The sequence below is a fragment of the Hypanus sabinus genome, chromosome 13 (genome assembly GCF_030144855.1).
Source record: "Hypanus sabinus isolate sHypSab1 chromosome 13, sHypSab1.hap1, whole genome shotgun sequence".
Classification (NCBI taxonomy): domain Eukaryota; kingdom Metazoa; phylum Chordata; class Chondrichthyes; order Myliobatiformes; family Dasyatidae; genus Hypanus; species Hypanus sabinus.
The window spans coordinates 2,614,188-2,626,551 of NC_082718.1; the positions used below are offsets into that span (position 1 = coordinate 2,614,188).

The window sequence follows — 12,364 nt, forward strand, 5'->3', positions numbered from 1 at the left end:
AATGCCTTGCTGAAATCTATATACACTACATCTACAGCTCTACCTTCATTAGTATGCTTAGTCACATCCTCAAAGAATTTAATCAGGCTCGTAAGGCATGACCTGCCTTTGACAAAGCCATGCTGACTATTCCTAATCATATTATGCCTCTCCAAATGTTCATAAATCCTGCCTCTCAGGATCTTTTCCATCAGCTTACCAACCACTGAAGTAAGACTCACTGGTCTGTAATTTCCTAGGCTATCTTTACCCCCTTTCTTGAATAAGGGAACAACATGCATAACCCCCCACAATCCTCCAGAACCTCTCTCCCGTCCCCGTTGATGATGAAAGGTAATCGCCAAGAGGCTCAGCAATCTCCTCTCTCGCCTCTCACAGTAGTCTGGTGTAATCTGCCTCTCGTCCAGTCCCAGTGACTTGTCCAACTTGATGCTGTCCAAAAGCTCCAGCATATCCTCTTTCTTAATGTCCATATGCTCAAGCTTTTCAGTCTGCTGTAGGTCATCCTAGCAATCACCAAGATCCTTTTCCATAGAGAAAACTGAAGTAAAGAATTCATTTAAGAACCTCTGCTATCTCCTTCGGCTCCATACACATTTTTCCACTGTCACACTTGATTGGTCCTATTCTCTCATGTCTTATCCTCTTGCTCTTCACATACTTGTAGCATGCCTTGGGGTTTTCCTTAATTCTGCTCACCAAGGCCTTCTCATTGCCCCTTCTGGCTCTCCTAATTTCATTCTTAAGCTCCTTCCGGCTAGCCTTATAATCTTTTAGATCTCTATCATTACTAGTTTTTTGAACCTTTTGTAAGCTTTCCTTTTCTTCTTGACTAGATTTACAACAGCCTTTGTACACCATGGTTCCTGTACCCTACCATCCTTTCCCTGTCTCATCGGAACGTACCTATGTAGAACGGCACACAAATATCCCCTGAACATTTGCCACATTCCTGTCGGTTCCCAATTTATGCATTCAAGTTCATGCCTGATAGCCTCATATTTCCCCTTACTCCAAATAAATGCTTCCCTAACCTGTCTGTTCCTATCTCTCTCTGATGCTATGGTAACGGAGATAGAATTGTGATCACTATCTCCAAAATGCTCTTCCACTGAGAGATCTAACACCTGACCAGATTTATTTCCCAATACCAGATCAAGTACAGCCTCTCAACACGTACAACACGCTGGAGGAACTCAGCAGGTCGGGCAGCATCCGTGGAAATGAGCAATCAACTTTTCGGGCTGAGACCCTTCGTCAGGACTGAAGAGGAAGGGGGCAGGGGCCCTACAAAGAAGGTGGGAGGAGTAAGGGAAGGAGAAGGCTGGTAGGTGCCAGGTGAGAAACCAGTAAGGGGAAAGATCAAGGGATGGGGGAGCGGATAGGCAAGAATGGTGAAGAAGGAATGTAAGGGGAAAGCACTATGGGTAGTAGTAGAAGGCAGAATCATGAGAGAGCTGATAGGCAGCTGGAAGAGGAGGCAGAGTGAAACTGGGATGGGGGAAGGGGAAGGGAGAGGGAGGGAATTACCAGAAGTTGGAGAATTCAACGTTCATACCAAGGGGCTGAAGACTACCCAGATGGTATTGTTACATACCCCATAACTGCTTACTGCTGATCAATGATAGTTCAGCCCCCATGTCTCTCCAGATCCGTACTGGAACTGGTGTGCCTCCATCCCTCACAGACACGGTTCCGTTTGACATACAAGTCTCAGACCCTTCTCGTACTCTGTCTACCTGGGGATCTCTTGTCGATTTACTGATTACCACGGCACATCAGATAGGGATCGCTGCTTTCCCTTTTCCTGTCTCTTTCCTCAGAGCAAAGCACCTAGATGCAATATGCCCCCCCTTTCCACAACTAAAACAGGTCAAGCCTGGAAATCTTTGGCCGTCTGGCCTTTCCCCCTCAATCTTACCACTAGCTCCCGGCGGGACCTCTGCCTCAGCCGGCGGGCTTTCTCAATCGTTCCCACGGAATCTCTGGGAACTTTTATTCGAGGAAAACTTTGTCTTGTGGGTTAGGGCATATTGATCTGCGAACCTAGCAAATTCTGAGATGGTCTTATTTGGCTTCTCATTCAAATACATCCGGATATCCTCCGAAACACAACCTTTAAATTCCTCAATCAGAATTAACTCCCTGAGACGCCAATAATCCTCGTCCACTATTTCTGCTGTACACCAACGGTCCAAGAGCACACCCTTCTCATAGGCAAACTCGGTATATGTCTGATTCCCCCCTTTCTTTAAATTTCTGAACTTTTGTCTATACGCTTCAGGTACTAACGCATAACTCCGGAAAATGGCCGCCTTTACTTTGTCATAACTCTCCTCCTCTTCCTCCTCCATGGACAACGCCGTATATCCCCGTTGTGCCTTCCCTTTTAACACACTTCGTAACAATGCCACCCATTGCACTTTGGGCCACTTCTGATTCACTGCCACCTTTTCAAAAAGCAAGAAATAACTATCAACATCCGTCTCCTCGAACGGAGGTACTAACCTCAACTCCTGACTAACATTAAACCACTCCTCTCGGTCTGACCCTTGATCTCTTCGCCCTTGCCTTAACTTCTCCATCTCCAAGTCATGTTTCCTTTGTTTCTCTGCCTCCTTCTCTTTCTCGGCCCTCTCTTTCTCAGCTGCTTCCAGCTGTTTTAACTGAATTTCATGCTCTCTTTGTTTCTCAGCTCTTTCCTGCTCCCTTTTAACTCCTTTAGCTGGAGTGCATGCTCCCTTTCTCTCTTGGCCCTTTCTTTCTCCTTCTCAGCTCCTTCCCCCTCTCTCTCTCTCTCTCTCGGCTCTTTCTTTCTCCTTCTCAGCTGCTTCCAGCTGCTTTAAGTTAATTGCATGTTCCAACCTTAATTTCTTCAACTCTAACTGAGCCGTCCCACTAGCTGGTACCTTTTCAGGGATATTTTCCAATACCTCAGCTGCAAACACATTCTTCCCAATATAATACTGAGTTATTGCCCTTCGCACCTCCCACTTTTTCATGGACAACCTCACCTCTGCGAGGTTTAGCCCTTTTGCCAGATTTATCAAGTTCGATTTGGTGGCCGCCTCTAGCGCCGGTTTTCTATAAATTCATCCACATCCATCTTTGCTGGTTTCCCATCTGGCTACCCGCGTAACCAGATCCAAGTTTGGACTTACAAGCCCGATTCACTGACCTCCCAATTTGGTGTCAAATCTCGAGACGAGAACCCCAACTGAACCCCAACGAGAACCGTAACTGGGTCACTTACCAGCAAAGATAGAGAGGTCCGTTGAAGTCTGATGGTACTATTTTTAACAGTACTTATAGATAAAATACACAAAAATAATATCAATGCAAACATACAGATAATATACGTCATCAATACTAAATCTAAAAGCGCGGGTATAATAATAATCAATTAAGAAATAGCTCTATCGTTGTCTAGGGGATAATGTATTGACCGATGGAAACATAAAAGTCACTTCAGTTCATTCAAGCTGTAGGCTGTAGCCTTTGGTTGGAGTCAAGAGAAAGACGGAGGTTTAACTTGCCCATTCCTTTTAAGATGTCAATCCTTCAAGAATCGTTGGGAGACTGATTTCCCTGTTGTTGTTAGCTAAAACCGTTCTTCCGTGGCAAGACCCACCAATTCCAAGGCAATTGGAAAGGGACGCATGTGGGCTGTTTCCACCGGCTTCGCTATGACGCTGTTACAGGAGTTCTAGCGTTTCTTCTGGTGCATCTGAGGGGCTGTTCCCACAGACCCTCTTTTATCCTGACTCACAGGGTCTCAGATGTCAATCAGGTTGGGATGATGCAATCCCTCCACCAACCCCCCCCCCCCCCTCGGTTCATTGCCTGGGGCTTCGATGCATCGTACAGGATTCAATACACAATTCCGTCTCTAAGAGACAATAGCCGGTATCAATGGTCCCGCCTTTCGGAGGCCAGGACACATTCCAAACTCTTTGTGGATTCTGCATGTCTTTCTCTAATTTCCTGGGTCTCCTGAACTGACTTAATAGTAATCTTGCGATTCTCAAAAAGGAGGGGGCTACGCTGTACCCTTCGGCCCCTCAAGAGTTGTGGCGCATTCGTAACAGTATATGAGGTGTCGCTCCTCCAACCTGAGTTTGGCCTCATCATGGCAGTAGAGGAGGCCATGTATGGACATATCTGAATGGGAATGTGAAGCAGAGTTGAAGTGGGTGGCAACTGGGAGATCCTGACTGTTGTGATGGATGGAGCGGAGGTGCTTGACGAAGCAGTCCCCCAATCTGCATCCGGTCTCGGCGATGTAGAGGAGGCCACACCGGGAGCACCAGATGCAATAGATGACCCCAACAGACTCACAACTGAAGTGTTGCCTCACCTGCAAGGACTGTTTGGGCCCTGAATGGTGGTAAGAGAGGAGGTGTAGGGACAAGTGTAGCACTTACCAGGTGGGAGATATGTGGAGACGGACGTGTGGACCAGGCAGTCGTGGAGGGAACGATCCCTGCGAAAAGTGGAGAGGGGTAGAGAGGGAAAGATGTGCTTAGTGGTGGGGTCCTGTTGAAGGTGGCGGAAGATAATATGCTGGATCCGGAGGCTGGTGGGGTGGTAGGTAAGGGCAAGGGGAACTCTGTCCTTGTTGTGGTGACAGGAGGATGGGGTGAGGGCTGAAGTGTGGGAAATGGAGGAGATGCGGGTGAGGGCATCATTGATGACCGCAGAAGGGAAACAACGATTCTTAAAGAAAGAGGACATTTGAGATGTCCTGGAACGGAAAGCCTCATCCTGGGAGCAGATGCAGCAGAGACGGAGGAACTGGGAATAGGGAATAGCATTAGGCCTCTCCTCTTGTAGGCTTACCTACACATTGTGTCAAGAAACCTTCCTGAACACACCTAACAAATTCCACCCCATTTAAACCCCTTGCTCTAGGCAGATGCCAATCAATACTGGGGAAATTAAATTTTCCCACCACAACAACCCTGTTATTATTACACTTTTCCATAGCGTCTCCTTATCTGCTCCTGAATGTCCCTGTTATTATTGGGTAATCTATTAAAAAAACACCCAGCAGAGTTATTGACCCCTTCCTTATCCTAACTTCCACCCACGGAGACTCAGTAGACAATCCTTCCATGACTTACTCCTTTTGTGCAGCCACACACTCTGATCAGCAGTGCCACACTCCCACCTCTTTTGCATCCCTCCCTGTCTTTTCTGAAACATTTAAAGCCTGGCACTCGAAGTAACCATTCCTGCCCCTGAGCCATCCAAGTCTCTGTAATGGCCACATCACAGCTCCAAGTACTGATCCACGCTCTAAGCTCATCCGCTTTGTTCATAAATCTTGCATTAAAATAGACACATCTCAAACCATTGGTCTGAGTGCGATCCTTCTCTATCACCTGTCTATACTCCCTCTCGCACTGTCTACAAGCTTTCTCTTATTTGTGAGCCAACTGCTCCTTCCTCTGTCTCTTCATTTTGGTTCCCACCCTACTGCTATTCTAGTTTAAATTCTCTGTGCCAGAGGAGCGACCACTGTTGCTTCCCCCAGGTTGGTCCCCAACCCCCCCAACAGTACTCAAACAGGAGTACTTATTATCAAAGGGTACAGCCACAGGGGTACTCTCTAGTATCTGACTCCTGCCCTTCCCTCTCCTGACTGTTACCCACTTACCTGTCTCCCAAGGTAGGTGCAATTTAACTCAGGTAAAGTTTGATATATTGCTTTTTGGGATGTTAAATAAGAGCAGGACTTACACAGTAATTGGCAGGGCCCTGTAGTGAGTTGTGGAGCAGGAATCTTGTAGTACAAATGCAAAGTTCCCTAAAAATGGTGACACTGGTCGAAACGATGGTGAGGAAGGCATCTAGAACGCCCAACTTCATTAGTTAGGGCACTTAGTAGAAGAGTTGCCATGTTTCCGCTTTCAGAACACTGGTGAAACCACACCAAGAATACTGTGTGCAGTTTTGGTTGCATAGCCTCAGGAAGGATATCAGTAAAAATGGGCAGGAGTGCAGAAAAGGTTCAAAAGGATATTGTGAGACTGGACAATTGAGTTACAAGGAGAGACTGGATAAGCTGGAGCTCTCTTCCCTGGAGCAGAGAGGTATATAAAATCATGAGGAGAATCAATATGGCAAAATCAAAATGGATAAGTCACCCAGACTGGATGAGATGTACTCCAGGCTACTGTGAGCACGAGGGAGGAGATTGCTGAGCCTCTGGCGATGATCTTTGCATCATCAATGGAGATGGGAGAGGTTCCAGAGGATTGGAGGGTTGCAGATGTTGTTCCTTTATTCAAGAAAGGGAGTAGAGATAGCCCAGGAAATTATAGACCAGAGAATCTTACTTCAGTGTTGGTAAGTTGATGGAGAAGATCCTGAGAGGCAGAATTTGTGATCATTTGGAGAGGTGTAATATGATTAGGAATAGTCAGCATGGCTTTGTCAAGGGCAGGTCATGCCTTATGAGCCTGATTGAATTTATAGAGGATGTGACTAAATACATTGATGAAGGAAGAGTAGTAGATGTAGTGTATATGGATTTCAGCAAGGCATTTGATAAGGTACCCCATGCAAGGCTTATTTAGAAAGTAAGGAGGCATGGGATCCAAGGGGACATTGCTTTGTGGATACAGAATCAGCTTGCCCACAGAAGGCAAAGAGTGGTTGTAGATGGGTCATATTCTGCAGGAGGTCGGTGACCAGTGCTGTGGCTCAGGGATCTGTTCTGGGACCCCCTACTCTTCGTGATTTTTATAAATGACCTGGATGAGGAACTGGAGGGATGGGTTAATAACTTTGCTGATGACACAAAGGTTGGGGATGCTGTGGATAGTGTGGAGGGCTGTCAGAGGTTACAGTGGGGCATTGATTGGATGCATAACTGGGCTGAGAAGTGGCAGATGGAGTTCAACCCAGATAAGTGTGAAGTGGTTAATTTTGGTAGGTCAAATATGGTGGCAGAATATGGTATTAACAGTAAGACTCTTGGCAACGTGGAGGATCAGAGGTATCTTGGGGTCCGAGTCCATAGGATACTCAAAGAAGCTGCGCAGGTTGACTCTGGTTATGAAGGCATGTGGTGCATTGGCCTTTGTCAATCATGGAATTGAATTTAGGAGCCGAGAGGTAATGTTGCAGCTATATAGGACCCTGATCAGACCCCACTTGGAGTACTGTGCTCAGTTCCGGTCGCCTCACTACAGGAAGGCTGTGGAAACTATAGAAAGGATGCAGAGAAGATTTACAAGGATGTTGCCTGGATTGGGGAGCATGCCTTATGAAGACAGGTTGAGTGAATTCGGCCTTTTCTCCTTGGAGTGATGGAAGATGAGAGGTGACCTGAAAGAGGTGTATAAGATGATGAGAGGCATTGATTGTGTAGATAGTCAGAGGCTTTTTCTCAGGGCTGAAATGGTTAACATGAGAGGGCACAGTTTTAAGGTGCTTGGAAGTAGGTACAGAGGAGTAAGTGTTTTACACAGAGAATGGTGAGTGTGTGGAATGGGCTGCCCGCGACAGTGGTGGAGGCAGATATGTTAGGGTCTTTTCAGAGACTTTTGGATAGGTACATGGAGCTTAGAAAAATAGAGGGCTATAGGTAACCCTAGTAATTTCTAAGGTAGAGACATGTTCGGCACAAAACTTTGTGGGCCAAAGGGCCTGTATTGTGCTGTAGATTTTCTATGTTTCTAAATACATTCTCTTGTGTCCCCGGGTACAGGAGTCTAAAACTAAAGGGCAAAGGGTTAAGCTGAGGGAGGGAAAATTTTAAAGGGGACAAGCAGGGAAGTATTCTGCGCAGAGGCTAGTGGGTACGTAGGACAAGTTGCCAGAGGAAGTGGTAGAGGCAAGTACAATTACTATGTTTAAGATATTTGGAGAGTATGTGGATCGGAAATGTTGAGGTGGATATGAGCCGAAGGCAGACAAATGGGACTGGTTAGGTGGGCACCTTGATGGGCATAAACAAGTTAAGCCAAAGTGTCTGCATAGTTCTGCGATTCTCGCTCTGCTCGGGAAAAACAGGGCCATCCATCAAGCTGCCTCACACTCACACTGCTTTATAGTACCATGAGAAAACCTTTGCACACAGCTACGTAAACAATAAGATTCAAATTACTTCAGAGAATATAGGAACAATGAAAAAAAGTACACTGTAGGAAAATTGGTTGGCTTTAATTGGAACCTTAGAATGACTGCCCCTCCTACAGGGGCTTTTCCCAATCTTAAAACAATTTCTCCTTGGATCCTTCCACATTACCAGTGAAACAATGGTGAATGGAAAATAAACACACTGCAACTTACCGAAGGATGGAGAGACTCTTGGCTCCGATATCCTGGCATCCATGCTGAATTCCTGCTATTAAGTAAGGTGCAAACTTGTGTATTGATCCCTTGTCCTGAATTAATCCTGAAACTCCTTGGGCTACTTTCACCTTATCACCTTCACTGAACAAGATATGACAGGATCAGTACTGAGAACAGGAATCCTCTAAAATGCACTATGCATTGAGACGAGGGAACAATTCTCCTGCCTACTATAATCAGCCTGTAATCAGCAAGACCAAATGACCATAAAGGGTCTAGAAGGAGGTAATACTATTTGCCTCTGTAACTCAGGGTCAAAGTAAGCACAACATGAGGTAGAATTTTACTAAAAATCACCCAAACCAGGTCATTCTCAAATAAAACTGGCATTCACACAGGGTTAGAGGACCTGGTTGTATTGGAGACAGACAAATTTTGCTTGATATTAGTGTGTCAATTCTTTGGATTTTTCAACCAATCAGTATTGTATTTTGTTTTATAATTGACCTACACTAGGCAATGAAATTAAAATACATCAGTTCAGACACAAGTAACAGCTTCTTTCAAATAAGGAGGAAGATCCACCTGGCCTCAGAAGATAAAACTTGACGCTGCTGAAGCCTTCTGGTCCCAAACTTACCTGAAGTATCGTTTCTGACTGTTTGTGCTTTTCTCCATTGCGTCCAATGACCCCATGCCACGGTATTTCTTCAACCTCACTCCATCAGAGAAAAAATACTCGCCTGGGGCCTCTGTTGTGGCTGCCAGCAATGAACCCATCATCACTGAGAGGGGATGGTGAGAGAGAAGGATTGAAGAATGTGAAAGTGAGGATAAGTGGAAACAGAGAAAAGTACAGAAAGAATTGACATCAACTTGTTAAAGCACTGAGCATTCCTTGGTGAGATTTCTGTTATTATTCCACTTTAGCTTCAATGCACATGAAGGGTAATCGTACAGCCCAAGTTAAGTATAAAGTATTAACACCACCAGAGAGGAATTGGTAGAGGAAAGGCCATTTCACCCCTTGTATCACATGTACCATTTCAGACTGAACTCCATAATGTCATTATTTCCATACATTTCTTTTGTTGTTTGAATAAAATGATTAAAAATGCATTTAAGTATAACACTTGACTTTATCAACAGAAAATTAGGGGTCCAAATCAAACATTCCCACAGGCAGGAATTACATAGCAAGACCCAGCTTTTATGCAATCTGCCAAATCCTAATGATAGTTCTTGTATCTGTGAGAAATAGAGTCAGGATTCTCTTTATTCAAGTATTGTGCCTTCTTTAAACTCTCCATGATCTCTTTCTGAAAATTCATACTCGGCTTTTATTGCCCAAACTCCAACCTCCTCTTCCTCTTAAAAGACAAACATATTCTCACAAATATTTGAGGTGTTATGTTAATTGGAGAGCTGTCCCACAGGCTAGCCAAGCAACTTCTTGCTGATGATTTTAAGGCCCAATTCTATGGGTACTGGCTATGTGATGGAAACATTCATCATAATCCAACATCAAAACCCACCCACCAGAGGAGCTAGCAGATTTAGAGGCCAAAGGGAGTAACTCTGAACCAATGTTAATTTATTTTATTTAGTACAGAACAGGCTTTTCTGGCCCTTTGAACCAGTGCCACCTGCAACCCACCACCTACAGTCTTCACTGTGGAAGACACTAGCAGTGTGCCACATGTTGTGGTGTGTGTAGGAAGAAAAGTGGGTACAGTTGCTATTACAAAGGAGAAGATGCTCAAAAAGCTGAAAGACCTAAAAGAACATGAGTCACCCTAGGGTCTGAAAGAGGTAGCTTTAGAGATTGTAGTGGTATTAGAAATGATCTTTCAAAAATCATTGGGCGCTGGCATGGTGGAGGACTGGAAAATTGCAAGTATCTCTCCACTCTTTAAGAAAGGAGGAAGACAGCAGAAAGGAAATTAAGACCAGTTAGCCTGACCTCAGTGGTTGGGAAGATGTTAGAGTCAATTGTTAAGGATGAGGTGATGGAGTACTTGGTGACACAGGACAATACAGGACGAAGTTAGCATGGTTTCCTTAAGGGAAAATCCCAACGGAAGAACCTATTGTAATTCTTTGAGGAGATTACAAGTAGGATAGATGAAGGGGATGCAGTGGATTTTGTATATTTGGACAAGGTACCACATATGAGGCTGCTTACCAAGTTAAGAGCCCATGGTATTACAAGAAAGTTACTAACGTGTTTAGAGCTTTGGCTGATTGGAAGAAGGCAGTGAGTGGGAATAAAAAGATCTTTGTCTGCCTAGCTGCCAGTGACTAGTGGTGTTCCATAGGGGTCAATGTTGGGATCACTTCTTTTTATGCTATATATAAAAACATGATTTAAATGATGAAATAGATGGCTTTGTTGCCAAGTTTGAAGATGATACGGAAATTGGTGGAGGGGCAGGTAGGTTGCAGAAGGACTCAGACAGATTCGGAGAATGGGCAAGGAAGTTAGCAAATGAAATATAATGTTGGAAAATGCATGGTCATTCACTTTAGTAGTAGAAATAAATGTGTGGACTATCTTCCAAACAGGGAGAAAATCCAAAAATCTGTGATGCAAAGGGACTTGGGAGTTCTTCTGCAGAACATCCTACAGATTAACTTACAAGTTAAGCCATTGGTGAGGAAGGCAAATGCAATGTTAGCATTCCTTTCAAGAGGTCTAAAATGCAAGAGCAGGGATGTGATGTTGAGGCTTTATAAGGCACTGGTGAGGCCTCACCTTGAGTATTGTGTACAATTCTGGGTTCCACATCTTAGAAGAGATGTGCTGGCATTGGAGAGGGTCCAGAGGAGGTTCACAAGGATGACTACAGGAATGCAAGGAACGTTTAATAGCTCTGGGTTTGTACTCACTGGAATTCAGGAGGGGGGATCTCACTGAAACCTTTTGAATGTTGAAAGGCCTAGACAGAGTAGATGTGAAAAGAACTTTTCCCATGGTGGGAGAGTCTAGGACAAGAGGGCACAGCCTTAGAATAGGGGGCATCCATTTAAAAAACAGATGCAGAGAAATTTCTTAAGCGTGGTGAGTTTGAGGAACTTGCTGCCACGTGCAGCTGCTGAGGCCACTGGGTATATTTAAGGCAGTGATTGACAGGTTCTTGATTGGATAGCTCATCAAAGGTTACGGGGAGAAGGCCGGGAAATGGGGTTGAGGAGGAGAAAATAAAAGGATCAGCCATGATTGAATGATGGAGCAGACTCGATGGGCCAAATGGCCTAATTCTGCTCCTATGTCTTATGGCCTTATTTAGCCCTAGCCTAATTACAGGGCAATTTACAATGACCAATTAACCTACTAACCGGTAGGTCTTTGGGGCTGCGGGAGGAAACCGGAGCACTTGGAAGAAACCCATGCGTTCACAGGAAGGGTGTACAGAGACTCCTTACTGATGTCAGAATTGAATTCTGATGCCCCAAACTGTAATAGTGTTGTGCTAACTGCAACGCCACAGTGACACCCCCAACTGACCAGTTAGTTCTCTGGATATCATGGTATCTGGTCAAACCTGGGAAAGGAAACCTCTTCCTCATTATCACTGATCTCTCAGATGATGACACAGTGCAGCTCAATGTTGAACACTTGAAAGAAGCACTAAACAATGGAATGTACTTTGGGAGGGGCCCGCAGTTGGCAAAGTGCTAAAGGTACGTTACCAGATTGAATACTTGGCATATAGAGCAAGCAAACACAAGGAATAAGCCAATTTAATATTGTCTACATTCATCCATCCTCCAGCAGATGCATCTGTACCGTTACAAGCGTTATCAAGTTTTCACAGTGAGGACATCCTTTGTGACGCATCTATGGTGTTACAGTCACCAGTGATCTTAACTAAGACCAAAGACATAGGAGCAGAATGAGGCCATTCAGTCCATCAAATCTGCTCTACCATTTCACCACGGCTGATCTCAGATCACACTCAACCCCATACACCTGCCTTCTTGGCATTTCCTTTGATGACCTGACCATCAGAAAACGATCAACTTCTCCCTTAAATATACCCACAGACTTGGCCTCCAC

At 44.9% G+C, this 12,364-nt stretch overlaps 1 protein-coding gene across 5 annotated transcripts in view; it reads right to left on the reverse strand.

Moving 5' to 3' along the window:
• The window catches only part of LOC132403576 (inosine-5'-monophosphate dehydrogenase 1), a 117,537-nt gene that overhangs the window by 9,118 nt on the left and 96,055 nt on the right, over nt 1-12,364 (reverse strand). For all 5 annotated transcript variants that reach the window (XM_059986993.1, XM_059986991.1, XM_059986992.1 and 2 more), the window contains 2 exons: nt 8,945-9,089; nt 8,302-8,445 (listed from right to left, as the gene is read on the reverse strand). In XM_059986993.1, the coding sequence (XP_059842976.1) occupies nt 8,302-8,445; nt 8,945-9,089 (289 nt within the window). The remainder of the gene's footprint in view (nt 1-8,301; nt 8,446-8,944; nt 9,090-12,364) is intronic.